At 38.3% G+C, this 27,194-nt stretch overlaps 1 protein-coding gene across 3 annotated transcripts in view; it reads right to left on the bottom strand.

Annotated features, from left to right (window-relative positions):
• Positions 1 to 27,194, bottom strand: part of SYTL5 (synaptotagmin like 5) — a 407,166-nt gene that overhangs the window by 36,348 nt on the left and 343,624 nt on the right. For all 3 annotated transcript variants that reach the window (XM_053706464.1, XM_053706465.1, XM_053706466.1), the window contains one exon: positions 6,920 to 7,055. In XM_053706464.1, coding sequence (XP_053562439.1) covers positions 6,920 to 7,055 — 136 coding nt within the window. The remainder of the gene's footprint in view (positions 1 to 6,919; positions 7,056 to 27,194) is intronic.

Here is a 27,194-nt window from a genome sequence, read left to right as displayed (position 1 = left end):
TAACAACAAAAAAATCATAACTACCTTAAAATAAAAAACTTACCTGTAAAATTAAATTAAAAAACTAACATTACAAAAAGTTAAAAAACCTACCATGTTTAAAAAAAAATAAAAAAATGGATCCTATTCTAATACACTTTAAAAAACAACAACCCCTAAATAAAAAAAAAAAACTATTCTAAAATTACACTACCAATATACCTTAAGAGAGACTTTTTGGGGCATTGCCCTAAAGCAATCAGCTCTTTTGCTTTAAAAACTATTAACTCCCTAACATTACAACCCCCCAAAGTAAAAAAAAAAACCTTTAAATTACCCATTGCCCCAAAAAAGGCATTTGGATGGGCATTGCCCAATTGAATGTAATGTTAGTTGTTTTTTTTAAAGGTAAGATTAGGTTTTTATTTAATTTTACAGGTGTTTTTTTATTTTAAAGGTAGTTAGGATTTTTTCAAGGTAATTTAGGGCTATTTTAATAGGGGTTTAGAGATTAGTCTATAACTTTTCAATGTGGGGGATGGCAATTCAGGAGTTAATAGTTTATTTAGGTAATTTGCAATGTGGGGGGATGGCGATTTAGGGGTTAACAGTTTATTTAGTTAATTTGTGATGTGGGGTGATGACGCTTTAGGGGTTAAAAATGTATTTATGGGTGTAAGTGTACTTTGCAATGTATTTTTGATGTGCTTAGTGACACTTTTTAATTTAAGAAAATAGTTTACCACAGCTCTTAGAATAGCAGTAAGGATTGAAGCGTAACTTGTAATATCAGCAGTTTGAAAATGGATCGCAAAATCGCGATTGCGCAAAACCATTTGTGCCGCACTTTTAATCTAGCCCTTACTCACTTAAACTCACTTAAAGAATGACACAAGGAAGGTAATAATCTCTTGACTAATCATATCTATTCTTTGGAAGAATTTAAACAGGATAATACTGTTTTGAGAATGAGCTATTTAAGACCAGTAAAGGAGATTTACAGGACAGCTCAGAAACACACACACACACACAAGTTTTACATGGATCAGAGCCTGCACCAATGCCTGTATAAGAACCTTAGCAATCTTCAGATGAAACAAAACACACAAAGCAGAAATGTGTGTTAGAGAACTAGATAATAAACCTTTCTCCAAACCCTTCTGGAGAAACTAAAAGATTTAAAAAATCCTAAAGGACTTCCAACGATAACTACATCGACTTACAGGCTTCCTCACTTAAATCAAGGTCTCAACCACTTTGTCAGACAAGCATTTGTCAGACAAAATAATACATTTAATTATCAGGCCATCAAATCTAGGGTCTGAAGATTCTTATGAAAGAAAGGACCTTGAAACAGAAGGTTTCTTCTGAGATGAAGACCCCATGGTGTTCAAGAGGACACCTGAACAAGGTCCACATAGCAAGTTCTGCAAGGCAAAGAAACAATCAACCAAATTACCTTCATTCAAAGGGCCACAGTTGGTAAAGGAGTGTGCCGCAACCTGGCACATGTTGACTAAAGCTTGAGCTTGCACACTTCTGTCACAAAAAGTGTCATGGACACAGAGACTATTAGACATCCAAGAAAGAAACGAGTACTTGGAACAAGAGAGCTCTTTGGCACATATATATATATATATATATATATGCCAGCAGTGTCTGTGGAGCAGAAACAGTATAGCATCTGTGTGCTTGATTTTCTTTTGACAAGGATCCTGTACTAGAATATCATTCTGATCAGGAGCAACTGAAATGCCAAGGTTATGGGAAACCATCAACAAGGGCACTGGTGAGACCAAACGGCATTGCTAAAAACTGGTAATGACTGTCCAGAATGGCAAACCTGAGGAATATTACATTGTCCATGTGAATTAGGATGTAAGGGTATGCATCCCTTAGTTCGATGGTTGACATGAACTGACCTAGAGGGAGAATAGCCCATATAGTTGGAACCTTCAGGAACCCATTCAGGGATTTAAGATCTGTGACAGGATGAAATGTTTCTTCCTTTTTGTAAACTAAGAACATGTTTGAGTAGAAAAGCTTGACTCTGTTCACCCAAGGGAACTAGAGCAATAACTGACTTTCCCTCTGGATCTACAATGCAAGAGAATGAAGCTTGACCAAATTTCCCCAAAAAGATGCAATCTGCCCCCCACAGAGATTGAATCCTGACAGGGGGACACAACTTTATGCTGATTTAAAAGTCAAAGTGGACTTCTTGGCCTGCTTGGCCCTATTCCAGGATGAGCTTGGCCTCCACATCCTCCAACAGCTAGAATGAAAAAAGAGAAGATGCCTATTGAGAAGTGGAGTGCTGAAATGAACACAAACATTCAATAGTTCGGTCCTTGTCCTTAGATTTTTTTTATCCTGATGCAAAAAGACACCTTTACAATAAGTAACTCTGAATATGATAGCATCCAGCCCGGGACCAAAACATATCTTTTCCTGAAACAACAGTGTCAGGAGTCTTCTGTTAGAGACAATATCAACAGACTTTAGCCAGAACACTTTTAGCATTAATGCTAACCTTTTTAACTGCTATCCTCTAAGGGTATAGTAGTCCTCATGGCTAATGTGGAGATAGCTCCATCGACCTTAGGGACTGCCTCCCAGACCTCCAGATTAGAGGCTGTTAAGGGAAACATAATCCTGATGGAAAGCAAAATAACATCATCACTTTACTGTAAAGTAAAAAACAGCCATTTTTATTAGTCACAGTACGGTGATCCAGTATTGTACATAGCCTTAAACATGGCAGAATGAACAATGGTTAACCCTGGTTTATTACAAATCTTAGACACCAGCTCAAAAACACATTCAGGTTTGAGAAAAGGTGCTGATTCCCTTAACAGAGCATCAATGCGAGGCATCCTCACTTGCAGGTTTTCACTAAACTAGAGAAATTCAAAGCTGCTATAAATTCAGCCATCAGAATTAATATATTCCATATATTTGTTACTTAACAGGGCTCCCTAAGGGATCAGATTAAGAAGCAGCTCAAACAAACCCCTGTCTAGGATTGGAAAATAGCAAATAGAAAACAAAATCAGGGTGAAACCCTGACATAGGGTGACCATATTACCGCTTTAAAAAGGGACACATATGAAAAATACATATGCCAGGTCTGTTTAAAAAATATTTTGAATAATGTTCCATTATAAGAACCCTGACATATGTATTTGTTTCACTTTTTAAAGCGGCAATATGGTCACCCTACCTATAATGCTCTGACATGCAATTCAATGCGCTCACGACCTTCACAGCTCTAATGAAAACCAGCTTACATGCAGCTAAAATGGCTCCGAGCATGACTGTAGAGAGGAGATTACCCATAATGCTGCAAGTTACACAACTTCCTGAATTTTTTAACCCCTTCCACCCGTATTGGAAATATCCCATGTGGCCCTAAATTAAAAAACTAATGGTGCTAAAAGAGTCTAACTACTTCTGGCAAATTGCTTGGGGCTTTATATGGTCTCAAATGAGGTTAGAGAACTCCTATCAACAATGTGAAGAATGGAGCACTACATAGTTTCTTCTTTAACTATGAAGGCAAAAACAATAACTGTGAGTGGTAGATGAGCTCCAAGAGATGGGGTGAAGCAAAGCTCTGGAATATAGGAGTGTTTACCTCCTCCAGATGGACAGGAATCCGGAAATATAACCCACATGTGATGATTCATTGACTCTCACCATTATATTATTCTTTGACTCTCACCATTATTATAAAAAAACATACAATGTCCCTTTAACTACTTTCCCAAAGCCACACTTACTATGTTCCATTATTTGTGTTAGATTTTTTTTCTCTTACTCATACTTCACATTTTGTCTACTTGATTAAACTGTTTGCTGTTCATTTCCTTTCTCCATACTACCCTAAATTAAATAAGCACTTAAAGGGCCATTAAACTTGACATTTCAACAACGTATAAAATGTTTAATTATTGTTAAGTAAAACATTATTGCAATATACATTATTATTGCAATATACATTCATTATTTATTTTGCTGTCTTTTTGCTGTAAAATACATCTTAAAATTGTGCTTGTTTCCCTTTCTCCCAGGGAGGTTTGGGTTAAAACTTTCAGGCAATTTATGTAAGCTTTTGTTTACTTCCCCCTCACTCCTAAGATTCTCAGCAGCCACATGTTTGTAAAAGGTGGATTATCAGTTTTGCATAAACAATCATGATAGGAGAAGTATTCTTTGCATATGTACAAAAGGAGCTCATGCCATGGGGCCTATTTATTATGGTGCGAGCGGACATGATCCGATATAGCAGATCATGTCCGCTGCACATCGAAATGCCGACAGCATACGCTCTTGGCATTTATTATTGCACCAGCAGTTCTTGTGAGCTGCTTGTGCAATGCCGCCCCCTGCAGATTCACGGCCAATCGGCCGCTAGCCAGAGGTGTCAATCAACCTGATCGTATTCGATCGGGTTGATTTCTGTCAAGAGAAGCGGTCTTTAGAAACACGGGGCATCAAGCTCCATATGGAGCTTGATAAATATGCCCCTAAATCTGAATATTAGTTTGTGATTGGTTAGCAAGTATTGTTTTGTTCTGGTGGATAAGGAAAGAAACAAAAAACAATATACTCATTTGACAAAATGAAGCTTCAGTTTTCATTGCAAAATTATTCTCAAATATGGGGCCCGATCCAATATACGGCGCAGGTTTCAGCGTAAGCGCAGAAACCTGCGCCGCCCGTAATTTCACCTCGTACATCGGGGTATTACATATACGGCGCCGGCAGTTCCTAAGTGGTGTAAGTTGGATAAACTGGCGACGTTCAGAAACGTATGAAGAGGATCCTCCACGCTCCATGGCTCCGCTGTCGCCGGTCTTCACTTCCAGGCTCGCTGGTCTTCAGTTCCAGAGTTGCCGGTCTTCAGCTCCGCGGTCATCAGTCTTCAACTCCGCCCTCCGCTCCGCGCCGGCTGGTTCCTGAAAGAAGAAAGAAGAGGTCGCCGCTTGGAAGAAGACTTCACCGCCTGGTACAGGACCTTCTTCGCCAGACTTCAGGACAGGTGAGGACCACTTGGGGGTTAGACTTAGGGTTTTTAAGGAGTTTTTGGGGGGTTTATTTTATTTTGATAGGATGGGCAGCAAAAGAGCTGAATGCCCTGGGTAGTTTAGGCTTTTTAGTGTTAGGTTATTTTTTTTTGGGGGGGGGGGGGGGTTGGTGGGGGGGGGGGGGGTTACTGTTAGGTGGGGGCTTTGTGTATTTTTTTGGCAAAAGAGCTGATTATCTTGGGGCAATGCCCTGCAAAAAGCTCTTTTAAGGGCTAATGGTAGTTTATTAGATTAGGGGGTGTTTTTATTTTGGGGGGGCTTTTTTATTTTCATAGGGATTAGGTGCAATTTTTTAAAAAATTTGTAATTTTCTTTATTATTTTCTGTAATCTTAGATTTTTTTATTTTCTGTAATTCTAGCTTAAAGGGACAGTCTACTCCAGAATTTTGATTAGACTGCCCCTTTGATTTATACTTAGTTTATTTGTATTTTTAAAGTAGTGTTAGTTTTTTTTAATGTAATAGTAACTTTAGCATTTTGTAAATTAGGTAATTTTTGTTTATTTAGGGGGTGTTAGGTTAGGGGGGGTTAGGTTAATGGTAAGGTTTATTGCGTTATGGGCTATGGCAGTTTAGGGGTTAATACTTTAATAGGTTTATTGCATTGTGGGCTATGGCGGTTTAGGGGTTAATACTTTAATAGGTTTATTGTGTTGTGGGCTTTGGCAGTTTAGGGGTTAATGCTTTAATAGGTTTATTGCGTTGTGAGTTAATGGCGGATTAAGGGTTAATAGTTTTAATAGGTAGTTTGCGATGTTGGGGTTTGCGGATTTAGGGGTTAATAACTGAGTTATTACTTGCGGTGTGGGTTTGATGGTGGATATAGGGGTTAATAGTTTAAATAGACATATTGCTTTGTGGGGGTTGTCGGTCTAGGGGTTTATACATTTATTATTAGTAGAGAGAGGGGGGATTGCGGATATAGGGGTTTTACGTGTCGGGTTTATTTTTGGGAGGCGTGTTAGACTTTTACGGGAGATTCGTTATTTTCTTTACTTTTCTTATTATTGTTATTGTGGTGGGGGATTGCGGTTGACAGGTAGATAGACATTGCACATGCGTTAGATGTTAGTTTATTTTTGCAGTAAGATTTCTCCATTTTCGCCACGTAAGTCCTTGCGCTGGATATTGGATACTGATTTGCGACGCGGTTCTATGTTAGCTTATGGGAGTAAAAATTGCGGGCGACGGGTGAAATACACGCGCGTAACTTGTATGTTACGCTGTATATGTGATACCAAAAGAGTGAAAAAACCGGCGTCACTGGCTTTTGCGGGCGACGCTGCATATTGGATCGAGGCCATGAAGTTTCAAAATCATGTAGTTTACAATTTGTGTTTAGTGGTCCTTTAATTCTTGAATCTGTCTAGTGACATTTCTAGTGATGCTCCTAATGCTCTAACTTGTTAACTTTAAAATATTTAGTCAATTTACTGCCTATAAATTAATTTTAAAAGAAGAAATATAACGTAAGGAGTTTCCAATAAACTACACATAATGAAATGATCCTTCAATTTGTTTCTAGTTATTATTTCCATATGAGTTATAAGTGCTTATATACACTTCTGGAAAATTTAAATTCTTCCTTCAAGCTCATCCGTTTCATCTTGTAATTGGATTTTTTGCATTTATATTCAGAATTTATGCTTTGTAATTAAAGAAATCTACAAAAACCACCAAAAACATAAAATAAATTAATCATTAGGGCATGGTTTTTATTTTCTATATTAGAAAATGATAAAACTTTATCCCTATTAGTTTTGTGTTCATTTTAAAGCAATAATGAAAAGCCAGAAAAATAATGTTTTAATAATGGTCTGAAAATGAGTAATATCATATCTAACTCTTACCCTTTAACAAATGTATCTGAAGTGCCACCTGACTTCACGGCTGTTAAATTTTTTGCCTCTTTAATATGGACCTCTAGAATTCCTCCACTTGGCATCTGAATAGTCTGTTTCTTGGAACGCCTAAAACTTTTCTTTCCTGCAAGAAAAAAAAAATTCTAAAATTCAAAATTAAAGTAAAATAAAATGAATGAAAGAGTAATAAATGAATGTCAATTTTCATACATTGCTCATATATAATTTTTTTCTTAAGGAAGAAATGTGAGACTTAGGGCCAAATTGTCTTTAGTAAGTTTTAGTGAGTACAGTTAAGCAAATGGCCGCTTTCACAAAAAAGTCTATATGATTAATAATGCAAATTGTGTATTAAAAAAAAACAAAAACAGATTTTTGTTTGTAGTTTTATTTGTAACAGTTTGCTCACGCCCGTGGAGTTACATAGGAGTCAGCACTGATTGGCTAAAATGCAAGTCTGTCAATAGAACTAAAATAAAGGGGCAGTCTGCAGAGGCTTAGATACAAGGTAATTACAGAGTTAAAAGTGTATTAACATAACAGTGTTGGTTATGCAAAACTGGGAAATGGGTAATAAAGGGATTATTACATTTCTGGTTTAGACTGTCCCTTTAACACGGTCGCAATATTAGAAGTTCTGCTTTTTGTGAGCTACGGGTTAGCACGCAAGCAGAAACTTTTTACTTTCAACATTTAATATTAGTGCTACCCGATGAGTGCAAAAAGCTTATTTCTAGTGCAGTTAACGCATGACTGGGAGCGATAAATAGCTCTACACTCTAGCCCTATTTCTTTATAGTCGCTCTTGAAATCCCCTTTAGTTAGAAAGTTATTTTCAGTGCGTCATTTTAAATACTGAAAATATGATTACTGGGGAAAAAATGGTGTTGTCATGTTGTGCATGTTTTTCTATCTCAAAGCAAAAATTAGTCACTCATTAAGCAATCACTGAAGCGGTGTATTTTGGCGTAGACCAATTGGACCTGTAACTAAGGCTGCAGAAAATAAGAGGGCACTGAAAAAAATTAATAGTAGATTTAATTGTTCTGACAAAAGGTCTAGTTAGTTCATTCCAAATGAATAAAAGTGCAGGAGCTGAATCTAGAATACAAGCTATGCATAAAGCCCCATCGCATGTCTTTCCTTCAAGAGTAAAAATGCATATCAGACAGTAATGAAATCAGCGTGGACCTCTGGAAATAGACTATGTCAAAGAAGAAAGTCAATAAGTTCTGTGGGATTTTAAATTGAAATTATTCAGGGCTAGATTACAAGGGGAGCGCTAATGTATCGTACGCGCTTAAACAAGCAAATCAGCCCATTTACGGGTGCATGAAAAATAATCAGCCTTTACAAGTGTATGGTTATTGCTACTGCAAGCTTGTGGCAGCAATAAGTGCTCAAAAAATTAACCAGAGGTCAGACCCCCAAAATACAGTGTAGTGGGCCTTTTTGAAAATAGAAAATATGGACATCTGTTTTTTTGTTTTTTTTTAAACTGCAAAGCAGTTTTTAAGGGTTAAAGTGAGCGGGTCTGGGGTGTTAGAAAAAAAAAAAGGCACTGAAAAGTGCCTTTATATTACGGTCTATGGGAAACTTTGTGTTCTCTATAAATATATATGTATATGCTTATATACATATATATTTATGTGTTACTATAAGTATATACATATATATTTATGTGTTACTATAAGTATATACATATATATTTATGTGTTACTATAAGTATATACATATATATTTATGTGTTACTATAAGTATATACATATATATTTATGTGTTACTATAAGTATATACATATATATTTATGTGTTACTATAAGTATATACATATATATTTATGTGTTACTATAAGTATATACATATATATTTATGTGTTACTATAAGTATATACATATATATTTATGTGTTACTATAAGTATATACATATATATTTAATCTTTGCTGCCCATTGCTGCGTGACTTACCCCCTTCGCTGCACTAGGTTCTCATACCGTGTCTGACGGCATGAGAACAAGGCTGCAATTGGAGCCTTTGGAAGTGTGCTCTGGTGAGCACAAATCTTCCCAGAAATGCGAACGTGAGGACGTGCGCTGGAATTACTGAGTGGAGTGCGCTTGTAATCTGGCCCTCAGTTAGCAAGAAGATCTTTAGTAAGAAGCTCTTTTTTACATACTATGTATTTACACCTGAATTATTATTTGCCCCAGACTAGCATGTGCAAGTGTATAATTTTACAAAAAAAATCCAATTTACTTCTTATATCAAATTTGCTTTCTTCTCTTGGTTTACCTGGTCTTGCACGTACACCTGCCATATAGTGTTCAAGACAAATGCACACTCCTGTGCCTACTCAGTATGTTCTCATGGAAACAAGCTCATATGCAAACTGAATATAAGAAATGTTTTTTTAATTGTAGGCTCTATGTAAATCACTTACATTTAATTTTGAATTCTATGTCCTTTTAATTCTCGTGTTTAAAGCTGCAATATATATATTTATTTAAAAAGCAGAAAAGGTCTTATCTGGCACAGCTCATGTAAAGCCTAAAAAAATAATTACTCTAGGTGGGGGTGTCAATTGGATATCAATAATAGGCATCCAGTCACATCTATGTAATTGACAAAAAATATTATAAAGAAATTTTTGAACACACTATAAAAAAATCTTTGAAGGTACAGGGTTAAAGATAAAGGCTACAATTAAATGAAAGGAGTTCATCACAGAATTACCTAAAAATAATGTTTACCAAATTCAAAGAGGGCAAATGAGGAACACGGCTGTCATGTAAAGAACTGTTGTTGTTAAAAGTTCAAGGTTAAATAATACATCCACAACTGTATAGTTCATATACAATCAGCCACTTCAATTAAAGGATTCAAACTCGCAACTAATTATCCATCATTAAAGTAACAATTTATCCACAAGATGTCTACCTTTGTTGCAACACTGTATAAGCTGGAGTATTAAAAACACTAAATAAAGCAGACTTGCATAATTAACAAGTGCATAATAAAAAGACAAGGCAATAGCACTTACTCTGAATTTCAAATAAGCAGTAGATTTTTTTTCTGGCAGATTTATTTTTTATCCCATTTTCCGGCCCCATGTATCATGTGACAGCCATCAGCCTATCACTGAGTAGTATACGTATACCCTGTAAACTTGTGCATATCTTCAGTAGGTGCTGGTACCTCAGAAAGTTTGCATATAAAAGAACTGTGCAAAATGTGATAATGGAAGTAAATTGGAAAGTGTCTTAAAGGGATAGGAAGCCCCCCCAAAAAATATTTCATGATTCAGATAGAGCATGGAATAAAAAAAAAAAAACACTCTAATTTACTTCTGTTATCAATTTTTCTTTATTCTCTTGGTATCTTTTGTTGAAAATCAGGGATGTATGTTTGGGAGCCGTCCCATTTCTGGAGCACTATAAGGCAGCAGTTTTGCATAAACTGTTATCCATTTGCAAAAGTACTAGATAGCAGCACTATTTCCTGCCATGCAGAATATCATGGGAACAAAGCAAATTTATATAATTTAAGTAAATTGGAAACATTTTAAAATTGTATTCTCTGTCTGAATCACAAAAAGGAAATTTATGCTTACCTGATAAATGTATTTCTTTTACGATATGACGAGTCCACGGATTTCATCCTTACTTATGGGATAACGCCTCCTGACTAGCAGGAAGTGGCAAAGAGCACCACAGCAGAGCTGTATATATAGCTCCTCCCTTCCCTCCCACTCCAGTCATTTGACCGAAGTTAGGAAGAGAAAGGAAAAGCCAAAGGTGCAGAGGTGACTGAAGTTTAACAAAAATAATTATCTGTCTTAGAAATGACAGGGTGGGCCGTGGACTCGTCATATCGTAAAAGAAATACATTTATCAGGTAAGCATAAATTTACTTTTCTTTTACAAGATATGACGAGTCCACGGATTTCATCCTTACTTATGGGATACAATACCAAAGCTATAGGACACGGATGAAAGGGAGGGACAAGACAGGAACCTAAACAGAAGGCACCACTGCTTGAAGAACCTTTCTCCCAAAACCAGCCTCAGATGAAGCAAAAGTGTCAAATTTGTAAAATTTGGAAAAAGTGTGAAGAGACGACCAAGTTGCCGCCTTGCAAATCTGTTCAACAGAAGCATAATTTTTAAATGCCCATGAGGAGGCCACAGCCCTAGTGGAATGAGCCTTCTTTCAGGAGGCTGCTGTCCAGCAATCTCATATGCCAGACGGATGATACTCTTCAACCAAAAAGAAAGAGAGGTAGCCATAGCTTTCTGACCCCTACGCTTTCCAGAAAAAACAATAAATAAAGAAGATGATTGACGAAAATCTTTAGTCGCCTGCAAGTAAAACTTCAGGGCACGGACCACGTCCAAGTTATGCAACAAATGCTCCTTCTTAGAAGAATGATTAGGACACAATGAAGGAACAACAATTTCCTGATTACTATTCTTATTAGAAACAACCTTAGGAAGAAAACCAGGTTTGGTACGCAAAACCAGCTTATCAGAATGAAAAATAAGATAAGGAGAGTCACATTGTAATGCTGAAAGCTCGGAAACTCTACGAGCAGAAGAAAAAGCAACCAAAAATAAAACCTTCCAAGATAACAACTTAATATCTATGGAATGCATGGGTTGAAACGGAACCCCTTGAAGAACATTAAGAACTAAATTCAAACTCCAGGGTGGAGCAATTGGTCTAAACACAGGCTTGATTCTGGTCAGAGCCTGACAAAAAGACTGAACGTCTGGAACATCTGCCAAACGCTTGTGTAGTAAAATCGACAAAGCAGAAATTTGTCCCTTTAAGGAACTTGCTGATAACCCCTTCTCCAATCCTTCTTGGAGAAAAGATAAAATCCTGGGAATCCTAACTCTACTCCATGAGTAGCCCTTGGATTCGCACCAATAAAGATATTTACGCCATATCTTATGGTAGATCTTTCTATTGACAGGCTTACATGCCTGAATCAAAGTATCAATGACCGAATCAGAGAACCCCCACTTAGATACAATCAAGTGTTCAATCTCCAAGCAGTCAGCTGCAGAGAAACTAGATTCAGATGTTGGAAGGGTCCCTGAATGAGAAGGTCCTGCCTCAATGGAAGCTTCCACAGTGGCAGAGAGGACATGTCCACTAGATCGGCATACCAAGTCCTGCAAGGCCACGCAGGCGCAATTAGAATTACCGAAGCCCTCTCCTGTTTGATCCGTGCAATCACCCAGGGAAGGAGAGCAAACGGTGGAAACACATAAGCTAGGTTGAACAACCAAGGCACTGCCAAGGCATCTATCAGTTCGGCCTGAGGATCCCTTGACCTTGTTCTGTATCTTGGGAGCTTGGCATTCTGACGAGATGCCATCAGATCCAATTCCGGTCTGCCCCATCTGAGAATCAGAGTGGCAAAGACCTCCGGATGGAGTTCCCACTCCCCCAGATGAAATGTCTGTCTGCTTAAAAAGTCCACTTCCCAGTTGTCCACTCCTGTGATGTAGATTGCTGACAGATAACAAGAGTGAGCCTCCACCCATTGAATTATCTTGGATACCTCTGTCATCGCTGAGAGACTCCTTGTTCCTCCCTGATGATTGATGTAAGCCACAGTCGTGATGTTGTCCGACTGAAAGCAGATGAATTTGGCTGAAGCCAACTGAGGCCACGCCTGAAGCGCATTGAATATTGCTCTCAATTCCAGAATATTGATTGGAAGTAGAGACTCTGACTGAATCCACACACCCTGAGCCTTCAGGGAATTCCAGACTGCAAACCAACCTAGTAGATTGGCGTCCGTTGTCACTATCACACATGAGGCTCTGCGGAAGCATGTCCCTTGGGACAGATGATCCGGCGACAACCACCAAAGAAGAGAGTCTCTTGTCTCTTGATCCAGATCTATCTGAGGAGACAAATTTGCATAATCTCCATTCCACTGCCTGAGCATGCTCAATAAGAGTGGTCTGAGATGAAAACGAGCAAAAGGAATGATGTCCATTGCTGCCACCATCAAACCTATTACCTCCATGCCCTGAGCCACTGATGGCTGAGGATTGGACTGAAGAGTTTGGCATGTATTCAGAATCTTTAACTTTCTGACCTCCGTCAAGAAAATTTTCATGGATATGGAATCTATCAGAGTTCCCAAGAAGGGAACCCTTGTCTGTGGAATTAGCGAACTCTTTTCTAGATTCACCTTCCACCCGTGAGTCCTCAGAAAGGACAGAACCATGTCTGTATGAGACTTTGTCAGATGATATTCTGATCCAGGCGTCGTCTTACCATCTAGATAAGGCGCCACTGCAATACCCTGCAGCCTAAGAACCGCCAGAAGGGACCCTAGAACCTTTGTGAAGATTCTGGGTGCTGTGGCCAACCCAAAGGGAAGAGCCACAAACTGAAAATGTTTGTCCAGGAAGGCAAACCTTAGGAACTGGTGATGATCCTTGTGGATAGGAATATGAAGATATCCATCCTTCAAGTCCACAGTAGTCATATATTGACCCTCCTGGATCAATGGCAGAATTGTTCAAATAGTCTCCATCTTGAAGCATGGGACTCTGAGAAACTTGTTTAGACTTTTTAGATCTAAAATAGGTTGAAACATGCCCTCTTTTTTGGGGACCACGAAAAGATTTGAGTAAAACCCCTGCCCCTTTTCCAGTAATGGAACGGGGCGAATTACTCCCATAGTAGAGAGGTCTTTTACACAACGTAAGAACGCCTCTCTTTTTATCTGGTCTATAGACAATTGCGAAAGAAGAAACCTCCTCGTTGGGAGAGAATTTTTGAATTCCAGTTGATACCCTTGGAACACAATTTCCAGTGTCCAGGGGTCCTGAACATCTCTTACCCAAGCCTGGGCAAAGAGAGAAAGCCTGCCCCCTACTAGATCCGGTCCCGGATCGGGGGGCTGCCCTTCATGCTGTCTTGATAGCAGCAGCGGGCTTCTTAGGTTGTTAACCCTTGTTCCAAGCCTGGTTGGGTCTCCAGACGGACTTGGGCTAAGCAAAATTCCCTTCTTGTTTAGCAGAAGAAGAGGAAGAAGAGGAGACTCCTTTGGAATTCCGAAAGGAACGAAAATTATTTTGTTTACCCCTCAGTTTAGCTGTTCTATCCTGAGGTAGGAGATGACCCTTACCTCCCGTAATGTCAGAAATTATTTCTTTTAAGTCAGGCCGAATAGGCTTTTTCCTTTGAAAGGAATAGCCAAAAGCTTTGACTTAGATGACACATCAGCCGACCAAGATTTTAACCATAACGCTCTACGTGCTAAAATGGCAAATCCGGCTTTCTTAGCCGCCAATTTGGCAATCTGAAAGGCAGCATCCGTAATAAAAGAATTAGCCAGCTTAAGAGCCTTAATTCTATTTAAAATGTTCTCTAAAGGAGTCTCAGTCTTAAGAGAAACATAGAAACATAGATATTGACGGCAGATAAGAGCCATAGGCCCAGCAAGTCTGCCCGACCTTACCTAACAGTATAAACTTATCTAGTTCGTAGGATAGCCCTATGCTTGTCCCATGCATTTTTAAAGTCCCCCACAGTGTTTGTTGCTACTACCTCTTGAGGAAGTTTATTCCATAAATCAATCACTCTTTCTGTAAAGAAGTGCTTCCTCAAATTACTCCTGAATCTACTACCCTTTAGCTTGAGCTCATGACCCCTTGTTCTTGAATTTTCCATTTTATGTAAAATACCCACAGCCTCAGTTTTACTAAACCCTTTAATGTACTTGAAAGTTGCTATCATATCACCTCTTTCCCTTCTCTCCTCTAAGCTATACATATTTAGGTCATTGAGCCTATCCTGGTAAGTTTTATTTTTTAGACCATGTACCATTTTGGTAGCCCTCCTTTGCACAGATTCAAGTTTGTTAATATCCTTCTGAAGATATGGCCTCCAGAACTGCACACAATACCCAAGATGAGGCCTAACTAATGATCTATAAAGTGGCTTAAGAACCTTACTATTTCTGCTGCAAATACCTCTACCAATACATCCAAGCATTCTGCTAGCCTTACTCGCTGCATTACTACATTGTTTACTAAGTTTTAAATCATCTGAAATAATAATTCCCAAGTTCTGTTCCTCGTCTGTAACAGTCAGTAAAGTGTCATTGAGTCAAGAGACTCTTCTAAGGCATCAAACCAGAAGGCTGCCGCAATGGTAACTGGTACAATGCAGTCCGTCGGTTGTAAAAGGAAAACCTGATGAATAAATAACTTTTTTAGAAGACCCTCCAATTTCTTATCCATAGGGTCTTTGAAAGCACAACTGTCCTCAATAGGAATAGTTGTACGCATAGCCAGGGTGGATATAGCTCCCTCCACCTTAAGGACTGTTTGCCAAGAGTCCCGAACAGTGTCAGATATGGGATACATTTTCTTAAAATTAGGAGAAGGTGAGAACGGGATACCCGGTCTTTCCCATTCCCACGTAATAATTTCTGAGATTCTCGTAGGAACCGGAAAAACATCAGAGTAAGCAGGCACCTCTAAGTATTTGACCATCTTACACAATTTCTCTGGTTGTACCACAATAGAGTCACAATCATCCAGAGTCCCAAAGTAACAGGCGGAGGTGTTCAAGCTTAAATCTAAAGGACATGACGTCCGAATCCGTTTGAGGTAACACACTTCCCGAATTGGAAAGTTCCCCCTCAGACAGAACTTCCCTGACCCCCAATTCAGATCCCTGTGAGGGTACATCGGAATTAGCCAACAAAGCATCAGAGGTTGCAGTATTCACATTGACTTCTGCCCTGCTGTGTTTGCCCTGAAACACTGGCAACTTAGATAGAACCTGTGTAAGGGTAGATGACATAACTGCAGCCATATCCTGCAGAGTAAATGAAGTAGACACGGTTGAAGAATTCGGCGTCGCTTGGGTGGGCGTTAAAGGTTGTGACGCTTGGGGAGAATGGTAAGGCCCTTTCAGTACATGAGGGACAAAAAGTAAGAGGAGGGTTCCACAATGGCATCTAAACACATAGAACAAGTAGTTTCCTCAAGTTCAGACATGTTAAACAAACTAGCAATAGCAATAATAGTCGTTCTTTATTTGCTATATTGTACTCTGAAGTCAAAACATATACAAAAATGTTTTTTAACTAAAAAGTGTACTGCGCCTTTAAATAATAAAAGCGCAACAATTTTTCTGTTATCACAAAAACAACGATTGCAGCAGTAAAAAATGTCCTAATGTGCCCAAAATAGCTTAACAATATTGCACCACTTGTTAGGGTATATAATATATCAATTTATAACAACTTTATGAGCTTAATTAATTTATAGCAATCCAGGCCCCTGCACCTCGCCACAGCTATGCTGCGGCGCCTATCTGCCCCCAGATCACGCTGAAGAAAACGGTTTCAAGTCTTTCTGGGCCCTACGATTGTAAAACTGAGCTAGGCCCCACCGGAGCCTCAGGACTTTGTTGCCTATCCGGAAAACACACTGCGCGGCCGAGCGCGCAAAAATAGACCCTGCCCACCGTGGGCGCAACTCTTAGCCGTACCAAGACCCGCATAGGTAGATAACTAACATGTTGGTCTCCATATACAAAAGCCATGTGCCCCTCTTATAAACACTAAAGCGCATCTCAGAGAATAAAGTCCCCTGTCAGCCAGTTATAACCACAAAATAACGAAGCCAGAACCGCATCTCCCGGCGTCAGCCCACACAGAACATTTAAAGTGAAAACAGCACACTATTAAATAAGTACAATAAAGGGAATTCCAGGAACACCATTCTTTCTTATAGTGCATACTGATTACCCCTTCCCAGTTAGGGAATAATGTCAGCCTGTTCTGATGTATCAAGTCTCCCCAGAAAACAAAAGACTGAACATACCTCAATGCTGTTTGTAGCATCTCCACACTGAAGATTTTTCTTTACATTACCTTCAGCTGCTCTGTGGGAACCAGTATGGATCTTAGATAATGTTTGCTAAGATCATCAACATCAGGGCAGAAAAATAAAATGTCTCCACTCCTCTTAGAGATTAAGTGACTGATGATTTATCCCTGAGAAAAATAGTACTCACTGGCACCATTTTAAAATAAAAAAACTTCTTGATTGAAGAATCTAAACTAACACCTCACTTTACCTCTTCCTATTACTAACACAGGCAAAGAGAATGACTGGAGTGGGAGGGAAGGGAGGAGCTATATATACAGCTCTGCTGTGGTGCTCTTTGCCACTTCCTGCTAATCAGGAAGCGTTATCCCATAAGTAAGGATGAAATCCGTGGACTTGTCATATCTTGTAAAAGAAAGAACATTTTTGGATATCATATGCTTTTAAAAATCACATGCTCTAACTAAATGATGGAAGTTTATTTTGACTTTATTGTCCCTTGAAGTAGAAATACAATATTCACATATTTTTACTAATCAAACTCTTTAGTGAGACAGCGCATCAGTTAACCCTTTGAGTGCTAAGCACTTTCCCACCTGGGTGCTAAGGTGATTGAAGGGTTTTATTTTATTTAAAAAAAAATTATTTTAACTTTTATATATTTTTTTCAGATCCCCAAGACTTACAACATTGGAAAGGTTAGGCGATTACCTTTCCAATGGTGGGTCTTGGGGGTCTGTAGCTGCTTAGATGCCTGAGATACAGGCGTCTAAGCAGCATGCCCCCTTTCCCTATACTTTTTATTGTCAGTTTGTTAATAACGTTGCACGGTGACGTCATCATGTCATTGCGCATGACGTCACCACGCAAAACAGAAAGCCCCGGCGATGCCTGTCACTATTCAGGTCCGATCGCCGGGGTAGGAGCAGGTGGGAGCCCCCAGATCTCCCTCAATGTGGGAGAAACAGCACAGCACTCAAGGGGTTAAACAGTCTCACTCTCTCCCCCAGAAGGCAATCAAAAGTAAAAGTTGATAGAAGAATGTTCTTACCCGTTATTTCCCAAGTAAATCCTCAATCAAAATTAAATGAACCTCTCTCACCGGTTAGTTTCTTCAATAATTATCCTCTCAGAGCGAGTAAGTCAGATTCACCTCCTCACTCACTGGACCTCCAACATTGCTGGCGAGAGATACTGAGCATCTACCCATCTCACCAGGTGTTCAAAACTGTCACACCTTCAATCATGGGATTCATCCACCAGCCGCCTATACCCTCGTAAGGGAGCGTGGCATTTGCAAACATCAAACTACTATGCGCGTTTCACCCATAAAGCCTCCATTTCAGGCTTTGTCAGATGTAATGATGTCACAACATGCTTGACTTTTAAAGCAACAATCCAACAGGTTTATAGCCCCTTGGGTGAAAATACTCATGGTGCGCTAATTACACTAAACCCCTACCAAAAACCTAGACATGGAGGTAATTATAATCATCCATACTAATGCCATAAACAAATGTGGTCAGAACCTAACAGATTAAAAAGTCTCAATTATAACATAATTGTTACACCCATTTTGCACCTTATATGTTCCCCAACACCTCAAACGTCTCTATTATTAAAATTAAAACAGTTTCTAGCCCAACCAACAATTTCATCCACCTAAAAAAGAAGCATAATTTAGTTATTAACTTAAACCTCCTGGGGTTAATGTATTTAAATTACAAATCCATTTGAACTCAAATTTTAAAAAGGGCCTTATCCCAGTCACCACCTATTTCAATGAGTAGAATTTGTTCAACACTCATTCATATTAATTCCTTATCACAATCTCTATGATATTCATTAAAGTGAAGTGCTAGACTGCTGTCTTTGGCATTTCCCTAAATAATGTCTCTACAATGGTTTTTCATTTGTTCTCTAAATTCTCAATAGGTTTTCCCAACGTACAATTTGGGGCAAGAACAAGAAGTGTTATTTTTATATTTATTTCTCATATTATTCACCATCATATCGCCTGATATCACACACACACACACATATATATATATATATATATATATATATATATATATATATATATATATATATATATATATATATATATATATATATATATATATATATATTTTATAACAAGTGAGACATCAGTAATATATTTAATATCAAATATCAAAATTTTAAAATACCAATATGGTTTTAAAACTAATACATACTAAAATAAAAGTTTGTTTACTAACTACAAAAAATTATGTTATGTTAAGTAAAAGTAATTTTCAAGATTTAACTAGCAAAAGTAAAAAACTGGTGAATTATAGAAAATACATTTTTGTAACATCACAATATATGCAAATTAATGCACGCTATAAAATATTGTTTAAAATTTACCGCTATGATATGTTTTCTGTTTAACTAAAAACAAAAACAAAAAAAAAAACACTCTGGAATATATTAAATATCTGTAATTAAATGTTTTTTCATTATGAATAGAAAACAGAATACCTCACAAAAGTAAAGAGGCAGAAATAATGAATATGTTTGTTTTTTTCTTTCCGAGCCGCTCCAGTAAACCATGTTGCCATAGTACTGTGTAATCATGACAGCTGGCTTGTTCTATGCAGTTATTTGCTACCAAGCCTCTGATAAATACAGTCAGTGAATAGGGAAGGGAAGATATTTTGTTAAGAAATAATGCATCTGCACCTTATTATAACACATAATTAAATTTATTGCCTTTAAACTGAGCTTACTTTAATAGAAAAGTACAGTACAAAATATACCTAAAAAATATTTAACCCTCATGTTGGCGTTTAAAGGGAACATTTTTCTTTGCTATGTATAAAAATATATATAATTTTTATTAACTGATAGTCTCAAAATAGTTGTGAAAATTGTCTCTTAGCCAATAAGTTTAATCTTAGACTACAGTATAATAAACAAACATCACCTGATGGTTTTGATCGAGGTATAAACAGATTTGACTTTTCATGTAAAGAGAATTCTTCTTCTTATGAATCATATAGTTTTATTGTTTTTAATTGTTTTTTTTTTAATTTCATAAACATTTCTCAATATTTTTAGAACTAAATGTTAAAGGGACACTATACTGTGATTTCTTTCATGTAACTGGCAAGAGTCCATGAGCTAGTGACATATGGGATATCAAATCCTACCAGGAGGGGCAAAGTTTCCCAAACCTCAAAATGCCTATAAATACACCCCTCACCACACCCACAATTCAGTTTTACAAACTTTGCCTCCTATGGAGGTGGTGAAGTAAGTTTGTGCTAAGATTTCTACGTTGATATGCGCTTCTCAGCATTGTTGAAGCCCGATTCCTTTCAGAGTACAGCGAATGTCAGAGGGACGTGAAGGGAGTATCACTTATTTGAATACGATGATTTCCCTAACGGGGGACTATTTCATAGGTTCTCTGTTATCGGTCGTAGAGATTCATCTCCTACCTCCCTTTTCAGATCGACGATATACTCTCAATTTACCATTACCTCTACTAATAACTGTTTTAGTACTGGTTTGGCTATCTGCTATATGTGGATGGGTGTCTTTTGGTAAGTATGTTTTTATTACTTAAGACACTCTCAGCTATGGTTTGGCACTTTATGCAAAGTTCTAAATATATGTATTGTACTTATATTTGCCATGAGTCAGGTTCATGTATTTCCTTCTGCAGACTGTCAGTTTCATATTTGGGAATGTAAACACTTTAAGAAATTTATTTCTTACCTGGGGTTTAGTCTTTTTTCAATTTGACTACTTTTTGCAATTGCAGGTGTTAGGCCTGCGGGTACGTCAAATGCTAGACTTTATTGCGTCTTTTTTGGCGCTAACTTTTTCTGGCGCAAAAGATACGTTTATGACGCAACTTAGTCATTTCCGGCGTCATACGTGACGCCGTGACCTTTCACACGGCGGCATCATTAGTGACGCAGGTGTGTCATTTCTGGTCATTTTTGGCGCCAAAAAAGTTTACGTTACGTCGTGCGTCATACTTGGCGCCAAATTTTTTTCATTATTTCAATACCCCATTGATGTTTGCCTCCTTCTTTGTTCTCTATCTAGAGGCCTATGCTTTTGCATTTTTTCCCATTCCTGAAACTGTCATTTAAGAAAATAGATAATTTTGCTTTATATGTTGTTTTTTCTCTTACATTGAGCAAGATGTCCCAATCTGATCCTGTCTCTGAAGTTTCTGCTGGAACATTGCTGCCTGACATCGGTTCTACCAAAGCTAACTGCATTTGTTGTAAAATTGTAGAAATTATTCCACCGAATGTCATTTGTAATAGTTGTCATGATAAACTTTTACATGCAGATAGTGTTTCTATCAGTAATAGTACATTGCCAGTTGCAGTTCCTTCAACTTCTAATTTGCATGATATACCTGTAAATTTTAAAGAATTTGTTTCTGATTCTATTATGAAGGCTTTGTCTGCATTTCCACCTTCTAATAAACGTAAAAGGTCTTTTAAAACTTCTCATTTAGCTGATGAAATTTCAAATGACCAACAGCATAATAATTCATCCTCTTCTGATGAGGATCTATCTGAAACAGAAGATCCTCCTCAGATATTGACACCGACAAAGCTACTTATTTATTTAAAATAGAGTATATGCGTTCTTTATTAAAAGAAGTGTTAATTACTTTGAATATTGAGGTAACCAGTCCTATTGACGTTCAGTCTAATAAACGTTTAAATGCTGTTTTTAAAACTCCTGTGGTTTCCCCAGGTGTTTTTCCCATTCCTGAGGCTATTTCTGATATGATTTCTAGGGAATGGAATAAGCCAGGTACTTCCTTTATCCCTTCTTCAAGGTTTCAGAGATTGTATCCTTTACCAGCAAAATCTATAGAGTTTTGGGAAAAGATCCCCAAAGTTGATGGGGCTATTTCTACTCTTGCTAAACGTACCACTATTCCTATGGAAGATAGCACTTCCTTTAAGGATCCTTTAGATAGGAAGCTTGAATCTTATCTAAGGAAGACCTATTTATATTCAGGTCATCTTCTCAGACCTGCTATTTCTTTGGGTGATGTTGCGGCTGCATCAACTTTCTGGTTGGAAAATTTAGCGCAACATGAATTGGATTTTGACATATCTAGCATTGTTCGCTTACTGCAACATGCTAATCATTTTATTTGTGATGCCATTTTTGATATGATCAAAATTGATGTTAGATCCATGTCTTTATCTGTATTAGCTAGAAGAGCTTTGTGGCTTAAATCTTGGAATGCTGATATGACATCTAAATCTAGATTACTATCTCTTTCTTTCCGAGGTAATAATTTATTTGGTTCTCAGTTGGATTCGATTATTTCAACTATCACTGGAGGAAAAGGAGTTTTTTTGCCTCAGGATAAAAAACCTAAGGGTAAATCTAAGGCTTCTAACCATTTTCATTCCTTTTGTCAGAATAAGGAACAAAAACTCAATCCTCCTCCCAAGGAATCTGCTTCCAGTTGGAAGCCTTCTTCAAATTGGAATAAATCCAAGCCATTTAGTAAACCAAAGTATGCCCCTAAGTCCGCATGAAAGTGCGGCCCTCATTCCAGCTCAGCTGGTAGGGGGCAGATTAAGGTTTTTCAAGGATTTTTGGATAAAATCTGTCCAAAATCATTGGATTCAGAGCATTGTCTCTCAAGGGTATTGAATAGGATTCAAAGTAAGACCTCCTGTGAGAAGATTTTTTCTCTCACACATCCCTGTAAATCCAGTAAAAGCTCAGGCTTTTCTGAAGTGTGTTTCAGACCTGGAGTCTTCAGGGGTAATAATGCCAGTTCCTCCTCAGGAACGAGGTTTGGGGTTTTATTCAAACCTATTCATTGTACCAAAGAAAGAAAATTTGTACAGACCAGTTCTGGATCTGAAAATTTTGAATCATTATGTAAGAGTACCAACTTTCAAGATGGTGACTATAAGGACTATTCTGCCTTTTGTTCAGCAAGGACATTATATGTCCACAATAGACTTGCAGGATGCATACCTTCATATTCCGATTAATCCAGAACACTATCAGTTTCTGAGATTCTCTTTTCTAGACAAGCATTACCAATTTGTTGCTCTTCCATTTGGCCTAGCAACAGCTCCAAGAATCTTTTCAAAGGTTCTGGGTGCCCTACTATCTGTAATCAGAGAACAGGGTATTGCGGTGTTTCCTTATTTGGACAATATCTTGGTACTAGCTCAGTCTTTACATACTGCAGAATCTCAGACGAATCAACTAGTGTTGTTTCTTCGGAAACATGGTTGGAGGATCAATTTACCAAAAAGTTTCTTGATTCCACAGACAAGGGTCACCTTTTTAGGTTTCCAGATAGATTCAGTGTCCATGACTCTGTCTCTAACAGACAAGAGACGTTTAAAATTGGTCGCAGCATGCCGGCACCTTCAGTCTCAGTCATTCCCTTCAGTGGCTATGTGCATGGAAGTTTTAGGTTTCAAGACTGCAGCATCGGACGCGATCCCCTTTGCTCGTTTTCACATGAGACCTCTACAGCTTTGCATGCAGAACCAATGGTGCAGGGATTATACAAATATATCACAATTAATATCCTTGAATCCCAATGTACGACACTCTCTGACATGGTGGATAGATCACCATCGTTTGGTTCAAGGGGCCTCTTTTGTTCGGCCAACCTGGACTGTGATCTCAACAGATGTGAATCTTTCAGGTTGGGGAGCTGTTTGGGGAGCTCTGACAGCACAAGGGGTTTGGAAATCTCAAGAGGCGAGATTACCAATAAATATTTTAGAACTCCGTGCAATTCTCAGGGCTCTTCAGTCTTGGCCTCTGCTAAAGAGAGAACCGTTCATTTGTTTTCAGACAGACAATATCACAACCGTGGCTTATGTCAATCATCAGGGTGGGACTCACAGTCCCCAAGCTATGAAAGAAGTATCTCGGATACTTGCTTGGGCGGAATCCAGCTCCTGTCTAATCTCTGCGGTGCATATCCCAGGTGTAGACAATTGGGAGGCGGATTATCTCAGCCGCCAGACTTTACATCCAGGGGAGTGGTCTCTCCATCCAGATGTTTTTTCTCAGATTGTTCAGATGTGGGGTCTTCCAGAGATAGATCTCATGGCCTCTCATCTAAACAAGAAACTTCCCAGATACCTGTCCAGGTCCAGGGATGTTCAGGCGGAAGCACTGGATGCACTGACACTTCCTTGGTGTTATCATCCTGCTTACATCTTCCCGCCTCTAGTTCTCCTTCCAAGAGTGATCTCCAAAATCATCATGGAACAGTCTTTTGTGTTGCTGGTGGCTTCAGCATGGCCACACAGGTTTTGGTATGCGGATCTGGTGCGAATGTCCAGTTGCCCGCCTTGGCAACTACCGTTACGGCCGGACCTACTATCTCAAGGTCCGTTTTTCCATCAGGATCTCAAATCATTAAATTTGAAGGTATGGAAATTGAACGTTTAGTTCTAAGTCATAGAGGTTTCTCTGACTCAGTGATTAATACTATGTTACAAGCTCGTAAATCTGTCTCTAGAAAGATTTATTATAGAGTTTGGAAGACTTACATTTCATGTGTTCTTTTCATAAATTCTCCTGGCATTCTTTTAGAATTCCTAGAATTTTACAGTTCCTTCAGGATGGTTTGGATAAGGGTTTGTCTGCAAGTTCCTTGAAAGGACAAATCTCCGCTCTTTCTGTCTTATTTCACAGAAAGATTGCTATACTTCCTGATATTCACTGTTTTGTACAGGCTTTAGTTCGTATTAAGCCTGTCATTAAATCAATTTATCCTCCTTGGAGTCTTAATTTGGTTCTGAAGGCGTTACAGGCTCCTCCATTTGAGCCTATGCATTCTTTGGACATTAAACTACTTTCCTGGAAAGTGTTGTTCCTTTTGGCTATCTCTTCTGCTAGAAGAGTTTCTGAGCTATCTGCTCTTTCTTGTGAGTCTCCTTTTCTGATTTTTCCTCAGGATAAGGTAGTTTTGCGGACTTCTTTTCAATTTTTACCTAAGGTTGTGAATTCTAACAACATTAGTAGAGAAATTGTTGTCCCTTCTTTATGTCCTAATCCTAAGAATTCTTTGGAGAGATCCTTACATTCTTTGGATGTGGTAAGAGCTTTGAAATATTATGTGGAAGCTACTAAAAATTTCAGGAAGACTTCCAGTCTATTTGTTTTATTTTCTGGTCCTAGGAAAGGTCAGAAAGCTTCTGCTATTTCCTTGGCTTCTTGGTTGAAACTTTTGATTCATCAAGCTTATTTGGAGTCGGTTCAAACCCTGCCTCAGAGAATTACAGCTCATTCTACTAGATCAGTCTCCACTTCGTGGGCTTTTAAGAATGAAGCTTCAGTTGATCAGATTTGCAAAGCAGCAACTTGGTCCTCTTTGCATACATTTACTAAATTCTACCATTTTGATGTATTTGCTTCTTTGGAAGCAGTTTTTGGTAGAAAAGTTCTTCAGGCAGCTGTTTCAGTTTGATTCTTCTGCTTTTGATTTAAGTTTTTTCTTTCAAATATGAAATAAACTTATTTTTTTGGGTTGTGGACTAATATTTTCAGCGGAATATGGCTGTTTTTATTTTTATTCCCTCCCTCTCTAGCGACTCTTGAGTGGAAGACTCCACATCTTGGGTATTGATATCCTATATGTCACTAGCTCATGGACTCTTGCCAATTACATGAAAGAAAACATAATTTATGTAAGAACTTACCTGATAAATTCATTTCTTTCATATTGGCAAGAGTCCATGAGGCCCACCCTTTTTATGGTGGTTATGATTTTTTGTATAAAGCACAATTATTTCCAAATTTCCTTTGTTGATGCTTTCTACTCCTTTCTTTATCACCCCACTGCTTGGCTATTCGTTAAACTGAATTGTGGGTGTGGTGAGGGGTGTATTTATAGGCATTTTGAGGTTTTGGAAACTTTGCCCCTCCTGGTAGGATTGCATATCCCATATGTCACTAGCTCATGGACTCTTGCCAATATGAAAGAAATGAATTTATCAGGTAAGTTCTTACATAAATTATGGGGTTTTTTTTACCATCCCCTTAAATGTGTTCCCAAAGATCCATTTTACTTGCTGGAGTGTATTACATTGTTCCTTTACCTTTATTTTAAATTCTGAAACAGCCTATTTTGCCTGTTGTATCCCCACCTATTAAAAAAATTCTATATATAAGAATTGGTTAGAAAAACTATGTACACAAGAAAGTGCTGAAAAAAAATCACACTTCCATTGGGGTGTGGGACAGAAAGTTACTAAAATGTTAATTTACCATTGTTCTCTCTAAGTATTGTTTTTCACTGTGTGTATGTATATATATATATGTTCCACGCGGACGCTAATTTGTATTTCTGCATCTGAACTAGAAATTCACAGACTTGACCTGAGTGAGTATATTTAAACTCATTGCAAATGTCTATTGTATGCCTGCAGCGGAAGTAAGCTTGTTGCAAACTAAAGGGAACACTGAAACACTCTGCTGCAACATCTGCTGTGCAATTACTGAAAGTTACCACTCTGATTTAGCTCTAACTATGGGAGACCGGGTATATCCCTGTAGCCATCAGGTGATTTGCATCAATAAAGGCACTCTATTACATCAGCCAATCAGAATATTCCTACCTTAATTCCGATTGGCTGATAGAATCCTATCAGCCAATCGGAATTCGAGGGACGCCATCTTGGATGACGTCCCTTAAAGGAACCGTCATTCGTCGGGAGACAACGGAAGAAGAGGATGGATCCGCGTCGGCTGCTTCACCATAGACCCGCTCCGCACCGGATGGAAGAAGATCGAAGATGCCGCTTGGAGAAGATGTTTGCCGGTCCGGATGTCCTCTTCTTGCCGGATAGGAGGAAGACTTTGGAGCCTCTTCTGGACCTCTTCAGCACCGGATGCCAGGACGGATCGGTGATACCTGGATGGTGAAGACAAGGTAGGAAGATCTTCAGGGGCTTAGTGTTAGGTTTATTTAAGGGGGGTTTGGGTTAGATTAGGGGTATGTGGGTGGTGGGTTGTAATGTTGGGGGGGGGTATTGTATGTTTTTTTTTACAGGCAAAAGAGCTGTATTTCTTGGGGCATGCCCCGCAAAGGGCCCTGTTCAGGGCTGGTAAGGTAAAAGAGCTTTTACATTTATTAATTTAGAATAGGGTAGGGAATTTTTTATTTTGGGGGTCTTTGTTATTTTATTAGGGGGCTTAGAGTAGGTGTAATTAGTTTAAAATTGTTGTAATATTTTTCTAATGTTGGTAAATATTTTTTTTTTTTTTGTAACTTAGTTCTTTTTTATTTTTTGTACTTTAGTTAGTTTATGTAATTGTAGTTATTTGTAGCAATTGTATTTAATTTATTTATTGATAGTGTAGTGTTAGGTTAATTGTAGGTAATTG

This window comes from Bombina bombina, chromosome 3 (assembly GCF_027579735.1).
Source record: "Bombina bombina isolate aBomBom1 chromosome 3, aBomBom1.pri, whole genome shotgun sequence".
In the NCBI taxonomy this organism is placed as follows: Eukaryota; Metazoa; Chordata; class Amphibia; order Anura; family Bombinatoridae; genus Bombina; species Bombina bombina.
This window is presented reverse-complemented; position numbering and strand designations above follow the sequence as displayed.